The sequence below is a fragment of the Macrosteles quadrilineatus genome, unplaced genomic scaffold (genome assembly GCF_028750875.1).
Source record: "Macrosteles quadrilineatus isolate MER2022 unplaced genomic scaffold, UCM_ALF_1.0 Scaffold_1__1_contigs__length_201487025, whole genome shotgun sequence".
Taxonomy (NCBI): Eukaryota; Metazoa; Arthropoda; class Insecta; order Hemiptera; family Cicadellidae; genus Macrosteles; species Macrosteles quadrilineatus.
Genome location: NW_026542594.1, coordinates 122,067,896 through 122,091,570, shown reverse-complemented (window position 1 = coordinate 122,091,570; position 23,675 = coordinate 122,067,896). Strand labels below are relative to the sequence as shown.

At 37.1% G+C, this 23,675-nt stretch overlaps 1 protein-coding gene across 2 annotated transcripts in view; it reads left to right on the top strand.

Moving 5' to 3' along the window:
* The window catches only part of LOC128984083 (spermine oxidase-like), a 200,981-nt gene that overhangs the window by 21,616 nt on the left and 155,690 nt on the right, over positions 1–23,675 (top strand). For both annotated transcript variants that reach the window (XM_054403372.1, XM_054403368.1), the window contains exons 5-7: positions 1,418–1,633; positions 17,868–17,987; positions 18,415–18,611. In XM_054403372.1, coding sequence (XP_054259347.1) covers positions 1,418–1,633; positions 17,868–17,987; positions 18,415–18,611 — 533 coding nt within the window. The remainder of the gene's footprint in view (positions 1–1,417; positions 1,634–17,867; positions 17,988–18,414; positions 18,612–23,675) is intronic.

Here is a 23,675-nt window from a genome sequence, read left to right as displayed (position 1 = left end):
GAGTTTAAAAGTGTTATTTTATTAACACCTTTTTTAAAACTGTAAGTGTTAATTATATTGAAACAGCGAACGTTGCTACGTTGGAAATGAATAGAAGAGAAATAAGTAATTTGACTATTGGGTATGTTGAAGTACCAAGAATTTCACACTATATTTAAAGGATAAGCATTTAAAATTTTGAATGATCTCTAAAACTTATGAATATCAAATTAAATTCAAATATAAAAGGAATGTTTGACGCTTTGCAGTGCTCTTGAGAATAGCTATTGTTAAACTGACTCAAACAACTGACACTAACTTATATGCTATGTCGGGTCTCGGTGCAACTGCTAAAAACATCAGACTTCCTGTAAGACTTTGATAACGCTTGTTGACTGTTTCATTTAGTGTTGGTTCATTTAGTTTCACTTTACAATCCTTGGGAGTTCCAATTGACTTACAATCAGTCATGCAGTATACAATTTCTTTAAGACATCATCGATGTATTTTTTTCAATTTGCTATCAGTTTTCCTTCTTTTTGTTCAAATTTAATTTCTAAGCAATGGTTCAATTTACATAGATCTCACATTTAAAATGACTTCATCAGTGTGTTTCTTAGTTTTTGCAATACTTCTTCATTCTTTGATGCAATGATGAGGTCATCAATGTATACTGCTATCAATTCATCTTTTGATTCAGATACATAAATAGATCAGAAAGTGAAGCTTTGAAACCCAAGTCTTGAAGTGTAGCATCCAGCTTGAAAAGCCATTGTCTTCCAGCTTGTTTGATACCATATAGTGCTTTGTCGAGAGGACATATTTGCTGATCTTCTGGAATTTTGTTTAAATCAGTTGACATTTTTTTACTTGCAGGTTCACTTCATCGTGCTTTGTTTTCATCTCTTATTTCTTTGAGGGTAGCTCATCAAATTTGGTGGTCCTGTCATGTGAATATTTTCTTTTATATCACTCACTTGTATATTTATAGTATTCACTCTTGTATTTTACTCTGTTCAGTCAGGCCTGGATCAATATCCTTGATATTCTAAGATTAATGTGTTCATTAAAATGTATGTAATGGAAATCCCTACTGTTTGATTCCCTCTGCGGCAAATTTATTGTTTTAATACAAGGACAAGTATTTAAAAGTGTAACAGCAAGGCTCTTTGCCCAATATCCATCTAGCTAAGATTTCTTTAATACACCTGACCTTCCTTCAGCTCAACAGTATTTTCCTCCCTTGTAAGACACCCGTTCAATTTTAAACTAAAGTTTTGTACTTATCAGCGTCCTTAATGAATTCTTATGCACCTAAATAAATTTACTTTTGGTAGTTAAATTTCTTTTTATGCTGGGAAAGTAAAATTAGCTTGTATTTAGAGGTATTGACTTGGAAAATTCCTGATTAATTGTGTTGTACAATTTGACCTTTCAGGGAAATAATGAAGAACAGTTAAAAAAACAAATAATATACAATAAGAAAGTCAAAAGTATAGTCTGGAACCAACAACAAGCAGAAGTAATATGTACAGATGGACAGAAGCTAACTGCTGATCATGTGTTAGTGACTGTGTCTTTGGGAGTGCTGAAAGAAACCCATTTTGATATGTTTAGTCCTCCACTGCCAATGCAAAAGGTTAATGCAATCCAGGTATTGATCATATTTTAACCCTACTCTTTTGCTAACCATCATTATTTTTTAGTTTATAGTTTAAACTTATTAAAATCCATGTTTTTATGCCTGAGCTGTCGTACAATTTAAAAATAAGTATTTACCTTTGTCTACAGTTCAATCTGTTGTAGCTTGCGTTAAGGCCGTTTCGGCATTATAATTCTATCATCAGACAGAAGATTCAGCTAAAGCAGTCAGAGTTGAAACACATAATACGGACACAGACTAACTACATTTAACGAAAATACAAACATTGAATTTAACAGGCCTGTTTATCCTAAAAGTTGTATAGTGAATGTAAATTTACGGAAGATTCAGATTAGAAATTAACCAGATTCAAGAATCAAATCTCGGGTTCGCCGACAGAATACGCCGACTTTCCGCCAGCTCTATAATAACGTGATGCGTGTAGCACTAGCAGGGTAGCAGCGTTGTCGCATAGCTGGAACAAAGCCAAACTCGGTCTCAAAACTCAAGGTCATGGCTTGAATTACGTCCTAGTAGAATATTAATTGTATTTTAAATAGGGATAGGCCGGTAACAGAATTACTCGATTGTATACCAGTTCTGAAATATTACTCAAGATTCTTGATACTGATTCCATGTAAAAACAAATATTTTTAAGGAAGTTGTATGGTCAATGTTTTGTTGTTTGTATCATCTCTGTTTGAATTCTGAATCAGACATCCAGACAACCGACTTAGCTCATGCCAGCTCAAAATTATCCTGCGATCTCAGTTATGTATCGTATCCAAGTCTGATAAGTAAACGTAATCAGGGAACCGCTCTTGCTTTTTACGAAACAAAATAGTCGTAGACTGGAAACATCTAAATGGAGGTTGCACTGACATAGCAACTCTGCTAGAAAATCGAGACACTGTAAAATGTTGTTATGTTGGTACCACTAGAAGAATCAACCAGCTATTGGCAATCCCACAATCCCCTAGTACAGTTCCAAACCCAAAGTACTATTCCCCTAGTGCATCAACCAACGTCTCTCAATTCTCGCATTCAGTGATACCACAGAGAGTTCTATCATAGATAAAACATACTTATGGTTCTATTGTTTGTAGTGAACTTTGACTGTAATAAGTATTTGTCAGCGTTCGTGTAGCAAGCAATGGCGTGCGAGTGTAGACACTAGACAGACACGACGATTTAAGTGATGACAATACAATTCCCAATCGACACTCTACTGTGGATTGAATTGATGTTTTAGCTTTGACTTTAAGTTTAGTTAATTTTGGAAAATACATAATTTTAATTGTAATAATTATTGGTTTTTTACCGGTTTACAGTTAATCATAAGTAGGCCCTAACTATGGAGAATGTTACGCAAAAAACGTAACGGTAAAAACTGCTTCAGTAGGCCTAAAAAAACCATTTTCAACCACGAATTTTGTTTATTTTTAATTTTTTCTACCGCGAAGTAGGGCTACTACATTTATGTTAATTTTGGAAAATACATAAGTTTTAATTGTAATAATTATTGGTTTTTTACCGGTTTACAGATAACCATAAGATTTTATAAGTTACTATCGGCAAATAAAACGCAAAAATCGTAACGTTCAGCAGTTCGAAACTGCTTCAGTAGGCCTAGCTCAGGAGTACAAGTTTATTCTGCAAAATGTTAAACTCATAATGTTAATTTTTAACCTTAAATTGCAGTGTTTGTTGGGTTAATATTAAGAGTTAATTTGCTTTAAGGGGTAATAAACGTATGTGGGTTTTTAATTATTTTCCAATATCTGTTATTTTAATTTGTTTTTACACCTTTTATTGGGCTTTTCTTATAAGTAGCCTATATTAGTCGTCGGGAATTGCGTACATTTTAGCCGGGAAAATCTAAGACGATAATCAAAGAATGTAATCACCATTGCTTTTTGGTGTCGGTCCACCTTCCAACTCACACGATTCCTGTCCATTTTAAAGTCTTTATGCCTCTTGAAACAGGTTCTTTCACTCACTTTATTATTACCAAAAGCTTTTTTTCAAGTCACTAGGTCTATAAGGAAGAATCCGTAGCACTTTTCCTCAGTTTTACCAGGGCTACACTAAAAAAAACAGGCCGTAATGCTCGTCAAGCATGACGTCACGATAGAAGAGGGCAATGACGTAGGTATTTATTTATTTATTTTCCAAGGAAACAGGGTGTCTAGTAGTCGGAAAAATCGGGAAAGTCGGGAATTAGTATTGAATTTTAAAATGGTCTTGAAAAGTCGGGATTTAGTCTTAAATTTTATTTCAAAGTCGGGAATTTCCATGATTTTGCCGCGATCGTCGTCTTGCGTTTACGTAACCGCGAAAGCCAATGATGATGATGTCTACACGGCCTCGGGAAATGTTCACGATTTTGCCGCAAAAGTGGACGACGACGATGACGTTTCCGAAACCACGAGAGACGACAATGACGTTTCTGTGACAGCGGGAGACGACGATGACGTAACCGTGACCGCGGGAGACGACGATAACGTTTCCGTGACCACGAGAGACGAAGATGACGTTTCTGTGACAGCGGGAGACAACGATTACGTTTCCGTGGCCGCGGGAGACGACGATGACGTTTCCGTGGCCGCGGGAGACGACGATGACGTTTCCGTGACCGCAGGAGATGACGATGATGTTTACACGGGCAAGGGAAATGTTCTCATGATTACGTTGATGTTTACACGGGCGAGGGAAATGTTCTCATGATTTTGCCATGATCGCGGAGGACGACAATGACGTTTCCATGACCGTGGGAGTCAATGATGATGTCTACACGGCCGCAAGAAATTTAAGTTATTTTGTCGCTATCGCGGACGACGTTGATGACGTTTCCGTGATCGCGGCAGACGACAATGATGTCTACACGGCCGCGGGAAATGTTCATGATTTTTCCGTGATCGCGGACGACGACGATAACGTTTCTGTGACCGCGGTAGATGACGGTGATGTCTAATCAGCCGCGGAAAATGTTCATGATTTTGCCACGATCGCGGACGACGACGATGACCGCGTGAGACGACGATGATATCAGCTCGGCCGCGGGAAATGTTCATGATTTTGCAGCGATCGCGGACCACGATGATGACGTTTCCGTGACCGCGGGAGATGACGAGGACGTTTCCGTGACCGCGGCAGACGACAATGAATTTTCATGATTTTTCCGTGATCGCGGACGACGACGATAACGTTTCCGTGACCGCGGTAGATGACGGTGATGTCTAATCAGCCGCAGGAAATGTTCATGATTTTGCCGCGATCGCGGACAACGATGATGACGTTTTCGTGACCGCGGGAGACGACGATGATATCTGCTCGGCCGCGGGAAATGTTAATGATTTTGTCGCGATCGCGGACGACGACGATGACGTTTCTGTGACCGCGGGAGATGATGATAACGTTTCCGTGACCGCGGGAGACGACGATGATGTCTACACGGCCGCGGGAAATGTTCATGATTTTGCCGCGATCGCGGACAATGACGATGACGTTTCTGAGACTGCGGGAGACGACGATGATGTCATTGATATCTACAAGGCCGCGGGAAATGTTAATGGTTTTGCCGTGATCGCGGACGACGACGATCACGTTTCTGTAACCGCTGCAGTCAATGATGATGTCTAATCGTACGGTACGCGGAAGATTTCATGATAAAAAAAACCAAATTTGCTAGTTAGAATTTTTTATTGCTGCATTATTTCTTTACTTGAAAACACCACATTATCATAAACTACTTTATGACAAAGACAGGGGTTGGTGTAGTATTATTCAGAAAATTTGGTTAAGCTATAAAAATTGCTATCGGTATCAAGAATCGAGAATCAATACATTTTGGTATCATCACCCACTAATTGTTGTAAAAACTAGTCTTGAAAAATCTGGAATTAGTCTTGAAAAGTCTGGAATTAGTCTTGAATTTTATAATGGAAATAAACTAGACACCCTGAAGGAAAGATTAAAACAAGCAGCTGACCACAAACGGCAAACATTACGTCTTTGCAGTCTTCTATCGTGACGTCATGCTTGACGAGCATTACGGCCTGTTTTTTTAGTGTGGCCTTGGTTTTACACAAAACATTATTGCATACCTTTGTTAGTAAACTTTAGAGGCAAAACTTTGCATCTGCTTATTAATCGGTTGCCATGGCAACAATAAGTATACTATAATGTAAACAGCTGATTTGGTTGTTGCTCATACTTCAATGTTTCATACCAACTTGAAAAAAAACAAATTATTGTACTTTGTTTATATGATATGTATTCTACTGTCAGTCTTTATTAAACACCCCTCTTACATTGTTTTTACATAACACGAGCTGTTGGCCCGCCCTAAGTACGGGAATCGAGTAGTCTATTAAAACTGTATATAGTTATATCAATATTTCTGTTCCTAATTCAAGCATGGTTTAAGCAGTTCAAAATTTAGTGTAAAGAAAAAGCTGCCAAGATGAATTAAAACATTTGATCATTGTTATTTCCCAACCTTTTCTCAAAAATTGAAGTAGCAAAAAAATATTTTCATAAGCTTTCTTTTGATCAGAGCGTAGCAAACGAACTTCAACCTGGAGGCGAGTTAGCGTAGCGAACGAGCTAACCTGAAGGCAAGTGAGCGCAGCGAACGAGCTCCAACCTAAAGGTGAGTGAGCGTAGCGAACGAGCTCCAACCTAAAGGTGAGTGAGCGTAGCGAACAAACCCAGGACGTGATTGAGCCATGCGAACGAGATAATCTTGAAAATTAAGAAGTTAAACGGGGCAAAGCCCGCGGGTTACAGCTAGTTTGGAATATTTTTATATTCAACCAGCTGTTAGTTATAAAAAATTATATTGCACTAAAACAAACTAAAGATTTTAAAGACTGCTCAAAAAAATAAATTAGAACATATTTTATTATGTATATTTAAAGATTATTTATCATCCTCTTTCCGAATAAATGAACGTATTAATGATTATAGCATTACACATAGTATAAATAAGTCAATCCTACGTATGTAATTTCATTTTTATCCAAATGCTGAATTTCGTTTGAAAACACTGAATGTTTACGCTGCTAGACTTTAAAAAATTTAAAACTTAATTTCTAAAAAACTGAAACCCTAAACAAAAATTATGGCTTCGACATTTTTTAGTTCTCAAAATTATCTTTCTTTCAACATAAGAATCGTGAAAATCCGTCAAGTGGTTGATTCAGAATCGTGAAATTAAAAAAAAACCGTGTCACGTTTTAATATATATGATTAGTACATTGAAGGTGTCATACATTTCTTAAAACTAATCCTTTATAACTAAATACAATTTCTGATTTGTCAGTGGTTTTTATAATGTTAAACACACTACAATTTCTATTGGAAAATGTTCGATTTTAGGCTACTAGTTATTTAAAAACTCATCTAGTGAGCATAATGCTCTCTTGAGAAAATTAAAAGAACATTTAGCTGACTAGATGCTCTTTCAATTTTTTTTTTTTATTTTGACAACTGTTGGTTTATGTCTATTATTGGAGAAGTTTTGTCTAAAAATTTGAATCAGATATATAATTTGGTTTTTTCTCAAACCTTTTTAATCGGTGACTTTGCAACCATAAATTGTTACTGTTTCTTGTATTGTAATGGTGAATCAACTGGTCAATCTCAAATGGCTCTTGATTTTGTTTTAAGTAAACAATATTTTCATACGTAAGTACTAAATACTGTCATAAGTCTTCATTCTTAAAAGTATGTTATGACATGGTCAATTTGATCCATATTGAGCATTATTACGATAGATTTTTGTGTTGTTTTATTGTCCCCTTCAGATTATTAGTATTAGTAGTGGTGGGCTAAATAAGAATGAATCATACCATGTTGTCAGATCACATACATTTATTAATGTCCTGAGAGCAGACAGATCTGAATTCATTGTAGCCTACTTTTTTCACGTGAGAGTTCCAAGCTGTCTATAGTTAGGCCTAAAAAGGTTGTTTGTTTAACTGGTTCCAAAGATGTATTATCAATTTTTATTTTAGGGACAGCAATTTTTGTTTTGTTTTTGGTGGAAAAGTTAATAATAATTAGTTTTGAAACATTAAAAAATAAATTATGCTAAATTAAAAGCCTTTGGATATTAATAAGTTCTGAGTTTTTCCACTGATTCTATAACCTCCAATTTTTTTCCTGGTATCTATAAGTTTGAATCAACTGCATAAAGAATTATTTTGCTCTCCCTTTTATTTACAGTAGAGTCCCGATAATCCGAACTTCGGTAATCCGAAAGTCCGCTTAATCCGAAAACGTGTTTTTTTTTTTTTTTTTTGTAAAAAGGATATTCCAAAAAACTGTGAAAAAGTGAAAAACGGTTATGCTTTATTAATAGAAAAAACAGTGAATAATAGAATGGCAAGTACAAATTACACAAGTACAGTAGCCTACTTTTCAAATGTATAGTACAGTAAAGACAGTGTTTGAAACTTACATATAGTGTTGAACTGAAGGTCTTAAGTTGGTTTAAAAAAGTCTGTTACAATTTTTTGACGAAGATTAGAGGATCTCTCTTTAGAAGCATAATGGCGCCAACGCCTTAGAAACAATGTATCGGCTGGGGTCGAGACGGACTGTTGTTCAACGTAACGTAGCGCTAGATCAAAGGCAGCCGCCGCGTCCGAGTGGGATACTCTCTGCTCGCTGCCGTCGTCAGCTTTGCCTTCACTCTCGTCTGAGATGTTTTCTGGTTCCCTCAAAACCCTTTCAACGATCTGATGATCGCTTAAAACTTCATGATCATTGTCGTCAGCTTGTAACCACTCATTCACGTCATTTGCATTAGTGTCCTCACACCCAGGAATGTTTTGTAACAGCTCCTGCACCTGCACAACATTGTTTCTTTCTTCATGTTGATTCAAGTTGTCCTGAAAAGTTAGGCTTGGCCACAGTTTACTCCAAGATTTTTTCAACAGTTGTTCACTTGTAGATTCCCATGCTTCTGCTACCCAATAAATGACGTCTTTAATGTTTACCATCTTGAGCTTTTGAAGCAACGAGAGCGTTTCGTCCTGATCTTCCAGTATTCTTCTCAACAACTTTTTCCTATATGAGAGCTTCACATGCTGTAGTACATGTTGATCCATTGGCTGGTTCAAAGGGGTCACATTCGGTGGTAAAAACACGGCCCTTATATCTCCACTTATTAATTCGTCGTCTGACGGGTGAGAGGTTGCATTGTCGAGAAAAAGTAATGCTCGAACCGGTAAGCCATTTTCGTTACAAAATCGAGTGACTTCGGGAACAAAGTGGTCGTTAAACCATCCCTTAAATAGTGCTGAGGCCATCCAAGCATTTTTGGAGTTTTTGTAGACGACAGGCAATGCATTTATATTTAGGTTTTTAAATGCCCTTGGTTTTGCTGCTTTGCCGATAACCATTAAAGGGAGTTTATGATTTCCTGCAGCATTACTACAGGCCAAAACTGTCAATCTTTCCTTGCTTATTTTTAAACCAGGTGCACTTATTTCTTCTTTAGAAGCCAGACTTTTTTTAGGCAATGCCTTAAAATTAAGCCCAGTTTCATCAGCATTGTAAATTTGCTGCGGTGAATAGTTTCCTTCAGCAATCAGTTCAGCAAATGTATCTGAAACGTATTCGGTTGCAGCAGCCTCATTTGACGATAGACGTTCACCCGTAATGGCTAATTGTCGTATGCCGTGACGCTTCTTAAAACGATCAAGCCAACCTGTGCTAGCAGAAAAAGATGTGTCTCCGTTCAATGATTCATTTAGCTGTAGAGCTTTTTCTTTTATCAAGGGTCCACTAATCGGGGTACCTTTTTCTGTCTCTTGAGAAAACCAAACAAACAAAGCACTGTCGAGGTTCTCCCGTGGTGTTGTTTTCGCTGTATGGCGGGATTTTGTACACTTACTTGTGGAAGCAATACAAAACTGTTCTATTTTCAAACGGTTTTTCTTCCAGTCGGTGATCGTAGCATTCCCCACACCAAACTCAACAGCCAATTTTGACGCACTTTCACCATTGTCCAATCGTTTTAACACTTCAAGTTTGTCTTGCAATGTAACCAAAGTATGTTTACGTTTTGAAGCCATTTCTTCACCACACTCACAACCTCAAAAGATAACGTTACAAAGTGTACATAAATGTACGCGCTGCCACCTATTGGGGAAAGCTGAAACTACTGTACTGTACTAGCACCATCGCGTAACGTCAGTAATGCAGACACGAAAAGTGACCCAGTACGTGCTGCCACCTATCGGGGAAAGTTGGAACTACCCTAGCACCATCGTGTAACGCCATTAATGCAGACACATAAAGTGACCCAGTACGTGCTGTCACCTATCGGAAAAAGCCGAAACTGCTAGCACTGTTGTGTTACGACACTTAGTTGCACTTCGTCAAAGTATTATGTAATATCCGAGCAGCTGGGCGAGATAGACTCGTTGTTAGTAGGCCAGTGGGCCAACTTAAACGTTGTATTTCATAGTTACGTGCATTTTAGTAAAAATTTCGCTTAATCCGAAATATTCGGTAATCCGAAATGGGTCCGGTCCCAACCATTTCGGACTATCGGGACTCTACTGTACTAGAGTTTGGTTCAAACCGTTGATGTAGATTATGAACAGTAATGGACCCAAAATTGACCCTTGAGGTGCATCTTTTAGATTTTTTTAAGTTTTGATGTTATTCTTGTTGTAATGTTTTTGTAGGAATGTGATATTTCTACATCATTGAGCTCTGTTTTTGGTATATATGATTGAAACTAATTGTAAGCATTAAGCAATATTGTTAGTCTCACATTCTTTATTAAATTCTATATTAATCTAAAGTAACTTAAGAATTGATCAATTGATATTTTAAAGAGTTAAATAACTGTGTTTAGCTATGCAAACATTATTCCCTTGGTCATAGTTTTATTGTTTGAAGTTCAGTAAAAAAAAGTATTTACTGATAACACCAAAATGTGTTGATAACACCAAAATGTGTTGATAACACCAAAATAGTTTTTCTGATAAGTTTAATCATTCATAATACGATAATACTCTGATAGTTAATTTAGGTTGGTATTAAGATAAATGGTGTAATGTATTCATTAATCAGTACAGATTTGATAAGAAGCCTCTTTAAAACTGCTCTCAGTATTAACTTTTACTGTTATACAAATTTCAAACATTATGTAGAACCTTTTATTTTAGCAAATTTCCCTATAGGGAAGTAACTATTACCGTAGGTGGCACAGTAAGACCTAGGCCCAGGACCAATTTACTTTTTCATTTTGATGTCCCCAGAGGCCAAAAAACCATTCGTTCAAATTTTTATATGTCCGTGAACGCGATAACTTGAGTAATTTTTATCCGATTTTTATGAAATTTGGTTTGAAGGTGTAAGGCGAGATAAACTAGAATGAGTTATTGAACTAGCATGATCAGAAAAAAAAAGTGATAAAGCCCATCTGAACGGGGTTTACGGGACCTTTTATGAGGTAAAAAAATGGTCTTTCTCATTTTTGACCCTCAAAACACAAAATTTCCCAATTTCTCTCTAGACCTTTTTAAAGGGCTAAAAAAAAAACAAATAATTTAGTAAATCAAAGGGGTTTTAAATGGTTATTGACTACTGAAAAAATTAACAAAATTGGATATAAAAAAATTTTCATGTTTTTCTTACGGAGAATATTGTAAAACTAGAGAACCTGGCGCATGAAATCGTGCGCAATTTAGACAAAGGAGAAGAAGGATTTGTATTGATTTTTTTTATTTGGTGTTTTCTCGTTTCTTGGTTTTGTTGCTAAAGCTGGTGATGGTAAAAGGCCTAATTGGGTTCACAGTTTACCTGCCGTTTTTGCAGTTTCTTTTGTGGAAGTCAGAAAAATATTCTCTTTTGATGATAACCTAAATGATAAACCAAACCCTCTTGTTCCCACCAACACCTTTGGCTGAAGTCTGGGACTTATTTGCCAGGTCCCGTGATAAATCTTCTTTCTTTCTAGGAACCCCCTTGTTTTCACCACCACCTCTGGTTGAAGTCTGGGACTTATTTGTCAGATCCCGTGATAAATCTTCTTTCTTTCTAGGAACCCCCTTGTTTTCACCACCACCTCTGGTTGAAGTCTGGGACTTATTTGCCAGGTCCCGTGATAAATCTTCTTTCTTTCTAGGAACCCCCTTGTTTTCACCACCACCTCTGGCTGAAGTCTGGGACTTATTTGTCAGATCCCGTGATAAATCTTCTTTCTTTCTAGGAACCCCCTTGTTTTCACCACCACCTCTGGTTGAAGTCTGGGACTTATTTGCCAGGTCCCGTGATAAATCTTCTTTCTTTCTAGGAACCCCCTTGTTTTCACCACCACCTCTGGTTGAAGTCTGGGACTTATTTGCCAGGTCCCGTGATAAATCTTTTTTCTTTCTAGGAACCCCCTTGTTTTCACCACCACCTCTGGTTGAAGTCTGGGACTTATTTGCCAGGTCCCGTGATAAATCTTCTTTCTTTCTAGGAACCCCCTTGTTTTCACCACCACCTCTGGTTGAAGTCTGGGACTTATTTGCCGTGAAAACTCTTCTTTGCGTACTCAAATGTTTAGTTTAAAATCTTTCAATCCTAACATCCTTCCCTAGAACTTGCATCCGTAAAGCATTAATGGCTTAACACCCTTTGTACAGCGTCATCAAATGCTTCCCAGTTATGCTTCTATTTTCTCTGGCATGTCCTGATAATTTCAGGAAGACTCCTTTAATTTTTTTTTACATTTCCTCCACAAGTTTTTAAAAGTTATTTCTTTACCTTCCTTAATCAAGCCTGACGACATATCAAGATTCCTGTTTAACACAATAATGGTGTTTTCCAGAATCTTTGGGACGCACTCTTCCTAACTTCCGATATAATCAAATATTCTTTTTGGAGGTGAAAAACATGTTTATAACTAATATCAATAACTTCAGATTAGGGATGGACGGGATTGAATTTTTAGTTCGGGACGGGACGGGACGGGATTTTTATTTCCTTCCCAATTTTCGGGACGGGACGGGACGGGATTTTTTTCTGTGCATAAAAAGAAAGTACTGTATTGCAGTTACCAAAAAACACATACGAAATCAATTTTTACCATTTGTGGCACTGATCTATAAAAACCAAAAAATGGGTAACAATTTACAGGTACCTATAGTAACTTGTGACTCGCGGGTCACGGGGTGATCGTCTGTATGACTCACGGTCACGGCGAGATCGTCGTCATGACTCGCGATCACGGCGCGATCGTCGGTATGACTCGCGGTCACGACGCGATCGTCGTCATGACTCGCGGTCACGGCGCGATCGTCGGTAGGACTCCGCGGTCACGGCGCGATCGTCGGTATGACTCCGCGGTCACGGGGTTATCGTCGGTATGACTCGCGGTCACGGCATGATCGTCGGTATGACTCGCGAACACGGCTCGATCGTCAGCATGACTCCGCGGTCACGGCGCTTTCGTCGCCATGACTCGCGGTCACGGCGCGATCGTCGGTATGACTCGCGGTCACAGCGCTATCGTCGGTATGACTCGCGGTCACGGCGCGAACGTCGGTATGACTCCGCGGTCACGGGGTTATCGTCGGTATGACTCGCGGTCACGGCGCGATCGTCGGTATGACTCGCGATCACGGCTCGATCGTCAGTATGACTCCGCGGTCACGGCGCGATCGTCGTCATGACTCGCGGTCACGGCATGGTCGTCGGTATGACTTGCGGTCACGGCGCGATCGTCGGTATGACTCGCGATCACGGCTCGATCGTCAGCATGACTCCGCGGTCACGGCGCGATCACATGACTCGCGGTCACGGCGCGATCGTCGGTATGACTCGCGGTCACGGCGCGATCGTCGGTAGGACTCCGCGGTCACGGCGCGATCGTCGGTATGACTTCGTCTTCTGCGTTCGCGGACCTATCGCTCGCAATAACGGCGTTATCGGCACTCGCGAAGCGAAAAATCGCCGACGATCGGACCAAATCCCGTCCCGAAAAATTCCCGAGTCAAATGTAATCCTGTCCCGATAATCGGGAATATTTTTTTCCCGAAAAATTCCCGAAATTTCGGGACCCGTCCATCCCTACTTCAGATCATTATTCTTGTACACTTATCATAAATACAGAACAATGTACTGTATCCTACTAATATTATAAATGAGAAAGTTTGGATGTATGTTTGTGACAAGTGAACGCGAAAAATACTGGTCGGATTGGGCTGAAATTTGGCATGATGATAGCTCACATTCCCGATTAACATATAGGCATATTCTTATTTCAAAAATCCTTTCGGGCTCCGCCTCAGTGGCTCTTGAGTTTCCCATGTTAACCTTATGAGAAATGGAATTATTGAATCTTAACAGCTGTTTCAATTAAACAAGTTGGTTCTGTTCTATGGTTTTTTATGGGAAAATCCCCATTAAAAATCAAAATTTCAAAAAATGAAAAACCACCTGGAGATACCATGGATTAGAACCTACATACCAAATTTCATCGAAATCTGACCACAGGTGTAGTCTCTAGCTCTGTACACATCCAGACACACAGACATCACTTTGATAACCACTTTTTTGGGTCCAGGGGGACCCAAAACGAATATATCCACTCAAAACTCAAACTCAAAAATTTTGACGGAAACAATACTTTCTCCATATACTATGGTATAGGGGGAGAAAGTAAAAATTACATAAAATATAGTGTTCCTTGGATATTGATATTCTCCACTCATTAAATATAATCCTTTTATTCAGTTTCGGTAAAACAAAGATCTTAAAAGTCACAACAATAAAGTGTAACTGCTGTACTGTCAGTTCACTTTAAAATTCACTGAACCCTAATAATTGGTGTTTTGCAGTGAAACACCAATTATTGTTAAAAAAAAAAAAATAAAACTGTGTACATTTTTATCTCTTCAAAATAATTGTCATGTTTCCAATAATTTCAATTTGAATATAACCAGATGTTTCAAATCTATAAGTATAAAAGAGGATGTTTGTATATATATATATATATATATATATATATATATATATATATATATATATATATATATACCAGCTGTACCCGCGGGCTTTGCCCCGTTTAACTTCACAAGTGAGCTCGTTCGCATGGCTCAATCACGTCCTGGTTGAAGTTCGTTCGCTACGCTCACTCACCTTTAGGTTGGAGCTCGTTCGCTCCACTCAATTGCCTTCAGGTTAGCTCGTTCGCTACGCTAACTCGCTTCCAGGTTGAAGTTCGTTCGCTACGCTCACTCACCTTTTGGTTGCAAATTGGCTGTAGTCATCAATAAAAAAAAATAATAGTGCTGCACCCTGTTGGTAATCCTTGTAACTTTAATGCTATTGAACATCATAGAACAGAACCAACTTGTTTAATTGAAACAGCTGTTAAGAAATTCCTTTTAAATATGAAAAATCATAAGGTTAACATGGGAAACTCCAGAGCCACTGGGGCGGAGCCCGAAAGCCCGATCAGAATAAAAACTACTTAGTTTTCCTATTTAATGCCCAAAGAATCGGTGTACCGAATTTCAGCCTCCTAGGTAAATGGGAAGTGGGAGAATTAGTGATGAGTGAGTCAGTCAGTTAGTGAGGGCTTTGCCTTTTATATATTTAGATTTGGCAGTGATAAACTCAGACACCGCTGAACCGATTGCCATGAAACTTGGTACATACGTGTAGAATTTCATGGAATAGGTTTATACACCATCAATTTCGTGATCCGTCCAATCGGCTCCGCCCCAGTGGCTCTGGAGTTTCCCATGTTAACCTTATGAGAAATGGAACTAATGAATCTTATTAACAGCTGTTTCAATTAAACAAGTTGGTTCTGTTCTATGATGTTCAATAGCATTAAAGTTACAAGGATTACCAACAGGGTGCAGCACTATTATTTCTTTTACATTTATGACAACAGCTAATTTGCAACCAAAAGGTGAGTGAGCATAGCGAACGAGCTCCAACCTAAAGGTGAGTGAGCGTAGCGAACGAGCTCCAACCTAAAGGTGAGTGAGCGTAGCGAACGAATTCAACCAGGACGTGATTGAGCCATGCGAACGAGATCATCTTGAAAATTAAGAAGTTAAACGGGGCAAAGCCCGCGGGTTACAGCTAGTATTAGTGTAAATTTCAAAGTATTCATCTGTTAAAATGTAAACAAACATTTTCTCTATAAGGATAACATGGGAACTTTGAAGGCCACTGGGGCAGAGCCCTGATGGAATTTCAAAGATCTACGTGCCACACCCTATCCAACGACACCTCAAACTTGGTAAACGGATGCATAGCAGCTTCAAAACAATTATGACAAAAATATGCCTAGGGCATTAAATATATAGATATTCAAATCAAATCAAATAAAAAATTTGTTATTTCATGCACATAGGTACACATAAATAGTGTCAAACAATTACATTAAAAATTCATCAGTCTCTGAACCTTAACTATTTAACACAATTTGTTCTGAAATATTTTGTGAACAAAGGTGGAAAACTCATCTAAAGAATAAATCGGGTTGTTTATTATGAATTCTTTGAGTTACTTCTTAAATTTTTCAATATTCTTTTCAGACTTAATATTTTTTGGTAAATACTCGAAGAATTTCTTTCCCGAATATGTTGGTTTTTTCTCGTAAAATTTTAATCTATGATGATTTGGGATTATTTCATTTTTATGTCTTGTACTGTAGTTGTGGCATATGGAAGATTTAGAACTTACTGCCTCATTTTTAGAAATTTGTAGCCTATGCAGTCATAGATGTATTGTCCATAAACTGTGGGGATTTTAAAATTTACAAAGTGTTCCTCTTTGGCTGATTGATCATAATTTAGTCTAAAAATAATTTGTATGGCTCTATTTTGTTCTTTTAAGATACTGTCCAAATTTATTTTCTGTGTTGCTCCAAAAAGACACAATCCAAAACTTATGTGTGAGTGAATATACAGGGTGTCCCGCAACTCTCTGGACACATGTATATAGTGTTATTGCTTAGGTCAAGACGAACACATTTCACCATAGCAACATGGGTCTGTGGTGCCTAGTTTTCCGACTGTATTTATGTGTTTTTTACAAAAACATTAATAACTCCTAAACGGGTTGGGATACAGCGTTGAGATTTTGCAAAACTGTTTATCTTAATAAGACTTATCTTTGTTTAAAATTGTACTAATAAATCATCAACCGTTTCAAAATGGCAGCACATAAAAATATTTGATGCCAAATTTCACAAAAACCGTTAACTTAACAAAAAAATTGCAAGAGACAAAAAAGGTAGTAAATTTTATGTAGTTTTCAATGATACCTTATTTTGTTCAAAGGTTCATTGCGGACATTTTCCATCACAATGGTAAAAAACAATACACAACGTTTCGGGATCTGGAATCTGATCCCGTCCTCAGGTGAAAAAACTTAACTAACACATTACAACTAACAATACACAAACGCCCAACCTAAGTTGGAATACACTACAGAGGGTACAAGTAAAAAAATATGCACTGTATAGCAGTCAAGTCATGATACAACATGCAAATAATAACCAATCACAAAACACTATAATCTATAATAGGTGTATTGTAAAAAGCTCACACAATGGAACAACACAATGGAATGTGTATTGTTAGTTGTAATGTGTTAGTTAAGTTTTTTCACCTGAGGACGGGATCAGATTCCAGATCCCCAAACGTTGTGTATTGTTTTTTACCATTGTGATGGAAAATGTCCGCAATAAACCTTTGAACAACATTTACTCACCATCATCAACAATGAACTTCAAACAAAGAATACCTTATTTGTAAGGAATGGATAAATAACAACAGAGAAATGTCTTCTTTTCCAAATACATGACACCTTTTCTCTATTTAAACAATGCTATTACTCCTAATTGTGTTTATCTAAACAAGAGAGTTAAGTGCATTACTGCACTTAACCCTCACAACTCATTGCATTAAAGAACATAACATTCAGTCATGTGGTGATGTATGTCTACATCCGATGTTTCTTGCAGTCAAAGAACATATCACCTTATGTTGCATGTGGCAGAAGATTAAATAATTTAAACAATGTTCTAGACACACAGCCACTTTACGTCAGCTACAGAGCCGTTTTGTTCACAAATGATACCAGTAAGTGCTGAGCTACCTCATTGCAGTTTACATGCAAACTAAGAAGCTATATACACAACCCCCCCCCCCCCAACTTACATAAAACGACCCTTGTATAATTCTGTGTCTAAAATGATTGTGCATTTTAGGGACTGGCAATCGGAACAGTGGATAAAATATTCATTAAATTTCCTTACCGCTGGTGGCCTTTAGATTGCCCAGGATTCAGTCTTCTGTGGAGAAAAAATGATATATTGCATGAAGATCAGGTACGTTATCCTTTTTCACATCTAGTTGGGCTAAAGCTTTTTAAAAGATGATACAGTACATTTAGGTTTCTACATCAACCTGTTGGTGATGTGTGGCTGGGTAGTAGGCTCTGCTGCCAGACACATGGAGCAATGTTCTGATGTGTGATTCTTTTATGTACAGGGAGGTTGGATGGGAGAGGTGTTTGGTTTCTACAGTGTAGATGACAACCCATTGTTTATGTGTGGCTGGGTAGTAGGCTCTGCTGCCAGACACATGGAGCAATGTTCTGATGTGTGATTCTTTTATGTACAGGGAGGTTGGATGGGAGAGGTGTTTGGTTTCTACAGTGTAGATGACAACCCATTGTTTATGTGTGGCTGGGTAGTAGGCTCTGCTGCCAGACACATGGAGCAATGTTCTGATGTGTGATTCTTTTATGTACAGGGAGGTTGGATGGGAGAGGTGTTTGGTTTCTACAGTGTAGATGACAACCCGTTGGTTATGTGTGGCTGGGTAGTAGGCTCTGCTGCCAGACACATGGAGCAATGTTCTGATGACCAAGTACGAGACAGCTGCTACCAACTGCTGAAGAAGTTTTTAGGCGCTCATTATGATATTCCACCTCCCCAGTATATCCTAAGGTATAAACAGATATAGTTATACATAATTAGGGCTTATGATTTCTTTGAGCGAATATCCCAGTTTTAGTGTTTTATTGTTAATTATAGTGAATAACATACTAATACATACTAATACCCCGCCGTAGCAAACCTACAGACTAAGCAAATTTCCATTTGCCTGATTGGATTTACAATATAATATCTACTTATATCACATTTATCCCCTATTTAAATAGCATTAGCCACTAGGAGGTCACGAATTGTGGATAATTATATTGGTACACTGTGGATGCGATGCTCCCTGGTGTGGATTAACGTCCGCACTAGTGAGTACTACGACTATCCGCAGTACTATCCTAATAATTAGACCAATTCGTTAATTACGAGGAAATAATGTGGTTCGGATTCCACAATAAACTGTAGGTCCCTTAGTTGCCATTAGCTGTATGGGCTATTAATTAACAGCTATTTCTAAGGAACATTTCGGCCTTAGTCACTAACAAGACTACGCGTCAGTGATCGCGCCACTCATCCTACACTCATCCTTCACTCATATTTGGGTAATACGCACATAGTGGCGTCCCCATAAATAATTGATAATTGATAATTAGTTTAACAAGTTCCGTTCTTAGGTTTGCTACAACAGGGAGGGTAGAATTTTTTTTTTTTATGTTAATAGTTTAGTATGAAATAAATGTATTTTCCAAATTTGATATACATAATATGTATTACATATTATGTTCATAAACAACCAAACTACAGCAGTTTAGTTCTTCTCGATAAGAATAACATGGGAACTTTAAATTTACAATATTTTGTTATTTTCTCCGTAACTATTAGGCGCATAACCCAAGTAGCAGAAATTTTTGGCAAATAGTTTCTTTCGATGGTAGGCCATCAGTATGTTTTTGGCACTAAGTCTTACGCTTGGCCAACCAACCAATTTTTAACGTAGGGCCAACCATCCCATGGGGCCCAAACATAAAAACACAAAATAATAAAGACTAGTGCACCTGTTGCTCGAATTCGAGCAATTGCAAAGTATTCCAGGTGTTATTTCAAAACAAATAACAGTCATAATTTCCGATAACTTAAAAGAGTCAACTCAAAGATAATGTAATCAATCACTCCACTCCAGTTATCGAAACTGAAAACAAACGCTCTTGTGTGTATCACATATTTACTATGAACTGCTGTAATTAAAACAAAGTATTCGTCTGTTTAAGTAAACAAAAACATATTTAGACATATCACCTAATTCACAATGCTAGTTAATACTTAGTTTTACCTCGTATTTTACCTCGTTTTAAGTCGTGTACTTAGTTAGTTAATCAATAAATATTAATTTTTATTGTATTTTCTTTATAAGAAATACATTGGGACTATGATGGCCAGTGGGGCAAAGCCAGAGGGCTTTTATTACAGGATTGGTGAAAGGGGGCGTCTACACAAAAAATACCAAATTTTGACACATCGTTTGCAAAAATCCATCCATTATTAACGGAGGAGTTTTTTTTTTTTTTTTGTCCTAAGGACGATAGGCACGAGCCTGGGATTGTTTTTCACATTACTTCAGGCTAGACCTAGGGGTTGCGGCATTATCACTTTAGATAAAATCCATTGGTGACTTGGCGGGGATCGAACCCGGGACCTCAGGGACTGAAGTTCCGCGCTCTAACCACTATGCCAGCTCGCTCCCCATTAACGGAGGAGTAGTGTTTTGTTAGTAGTGTGTCGCCTTCACCTATTATATATAAGGATTTAGTACGAAAAGCATAATTATCAGTTGAGTAAATTGATTAAATAGTAAAAAAAACAAAATTTCCTGGGCGCGATGGGTCTCAAACCTGAAACCTTTGACTCATGAGCCTACGACCTCTGAGCTATCTGTGATTGTTGATATAATGAGTTTTCAAGTGGTTAAAGAGTAGTCGATAGTTGCAATGGTCGCAATACTTAAAATATTTTTGATACATCAAGTAGTTCAATTGTTTTTCTGAGAGTTGGAGAGGATATTGGTATTTGAATATAGATGATTTAATTACCATTAGATTAGTAATCTTATATATTTTAAAAACTTGATTTTTCCTTTCCGACTACGTTTGGCTCTTCTACCCGACCGATTTTCATGATTGAAGTCTCAAATTGAAGGTATGCACCCACAGATTAGCCATCAAGCATCGGCATATATTTATCCATAATCCCACTCGGTATATACGTAAACGAAATATGCTCCCTATGTATTTCTTATGGGAGTTAAATTTGGTTTTTCTTTGCCGAGATCGTTTGGCTCTACTACCCGACCGATTAACATGATTGATGTCTCAAATTGAAGCTATGCACGCACTGATTTGCCATTAAGCATCGGAATGTATTTATCTATAATCCCTCTCGGCATATACGTAAACAAAATTTGTTCCCATGTATTTCTTATGGGAGTTAAATTTGGTTTCTCTTTTCTGATTTCGTTTGGCTCTTTTACCCGACCGATTTTCATGATTGAGGTCTCAAATTGAAGGTATGCACGCACAGATTTGCCATCAAGCATCAGCATATATTTATCTATTATCCCACTTGGATTACACGTTAACAAAATTAGCTTCTCATGTATTTCTTGTATGAGTTTAATTTGGTTTTTTTCCGAGTTTGTTTGGCTCTTCTACCCGACTGATTTTTATGATTGAGGTCTCAAATTGAAGGCATGCACGACAAGTTTTCTCATAAATCATCGGCAATTATTTACCTACTGTATTACTCGACCAAAACACATAATTAATCTATTTTCTATTTCTTACTTTAATTTAAGATGTGCCTTCACCAGTTATAATTTTATAATCCTATAAATTTTAGTCTAATAAGAACCTTCAGTGAAATACTGGCTTTCATCTAAGCTATTATTTATTAAAATCGTACAACTTTCAAGCAAACGCTAGGTGAAAAACCAACATAAAAATTATTTTTCATAAAGTTTTTATATGATTAAAAATTAATAGCTCCAGTATTGGTAATGTTTTTCTATATGATTTTTTTTCTCATAAATTTGATTATTTCTTGGATATTATATTTGTTTTAACGATGAAGAGCAGCACGGGTCCTATAGACTCAAAATAATCAGTAAATTATAGGCTTTAATTTGAGCTATTGATCGTTTGAATCAGTTAAGCTCAAGATACTGTATTACTCAATCAAAAATCATAAATTCAATAATTTCTCGGATATTATATTAATTTTAACGCTGCAGAGCAGCATGGGTCCTCTAGTGTTATTATAATTGATTGCTATATGATTAATTAATATTTCCCCTTAAATCGTTCTACTATTAAAAATTGTCTCAAGTAAGAAGATAGAGAATGTTTATTTAAAAAAATTATTTACATTATTATAATTATTATATGTTAAGCAGGTGTTCCACCACTGTATCTAGTAAAACAACTATCACAAAATCATCTGACTACATTTATTATAGATCTAGTTTTCTCCAAAATCGTCTTATATTCGGCTTTTATGACATTTATGTTCTTATAAAAAAATCTATTTGTTCAAATGTGTTTTAGAATGTTTCATACTTAAATCCAACAAAGGCCCAGCGATTCTTTCCTTTGTAGGGCCAACGAATACAAGTTTCCGTTGGGCCAATGTTGGCAAGGCATTAAAATTTCCGCCAACCATTTCCCAACGTTGGGCCAACAATGTGTGCTACTTGGGATCAACGCTCCAATATACTAAATTATTTGTTTTTTTGATCTCTACAAAATGGTTTGGAAAGAAATTGCAAAATTTTATGTTTTTAGGGAAAAAAATGGGAAAACCTATTTTTACCTCATAAAACCAAACCACCGTTCCCATAGTCCGATCATGCTGGTTCGCAAACTTGTTTGAATAAATGTAGATTTACACATTTGTACCAAATTTCATCAAAATCGGATCATTTTTGCTTGAGTTATCATGCTAACGGACACATAATATTCTACACATGTTGATACTGTTCAATGAAATGACGACCATACAAAGTAGGTATTTTACTATAATAATGGTACAATACCTCGTCAAGTAATCCAAATGTTGATTGAGGTTAACAACCTACATGTTTCGTATATTGGCATCTTTCTTTGGACATTGACATATTACAATAGCATAATAAACCTAGCCTATTTTAGAGCAACAATTAAACTATCTGTATTTTAAAGTTAAAGCCTAATTTACCATTTGAACCGGCATGACCATACCTCCCTGAGATCAAAGAGCTTATATATTTATATGTTATACACTTATTGAAGAAACAAACCCAATATGTAACTATTATAGCCTAGAATTTTTTCATCCACTTTGGAAGCCCCGCCATTTTGTAAATTACCATTGTTAGACCCCATAGAATTCAACCAGTATCTTATATTTGTAATTCGCTAATAAATCTCATATTGTAACTTACTAAACCTATTTATTCTTAAAGTAATTCATCTATTATAAGATTAAAGATAAGACTTACCTCATCAGACATAAATAAAACACAAGTTAGGAATGATCTTTATTAAGAAATAACTTAGAGGTCAATGTGGGCAAAATTAATAGCCAAAGGAATTTTGTAAATTAATAAATATACCTATAGAAAGCTTTACTGTACATGCATTTATTTTTGTAATCCTACAAACTGTGATTTTAAGGAATTCCCCGGGATAAGCTATTAGGTACTGTAGGTCTCATGGTAAGGCCTAGACCCTGGACTATTTTACATTTTGTTTTGATGTCCCCAGAAGCCAAAAACATCATCCGTTCAAATTCATATATAGGCCTATACTGTATGTGTGTCCTTTAGGTAAACTCCAGATAGATAACTCTAGATAACACCAGTAAAAATCGTCCGAATTTGATGAAATTTGGTACAACCTACATTTATTCTAGAACGAGTTCGGGAACCAAGATGATCTAACTATGGGAACAGGGTAAGGGTAAAAATGCCTTATTCCCATTTTTGACCCTTAAATCATTTCTTTCCAAACCATTTGGTACTAGTGCACTGAGGTGGAAGTATAAAAACTAGTAAACAGGTTGCTCGAAATCGAGCAATAGCAAAGAAGTAAAGCAGGC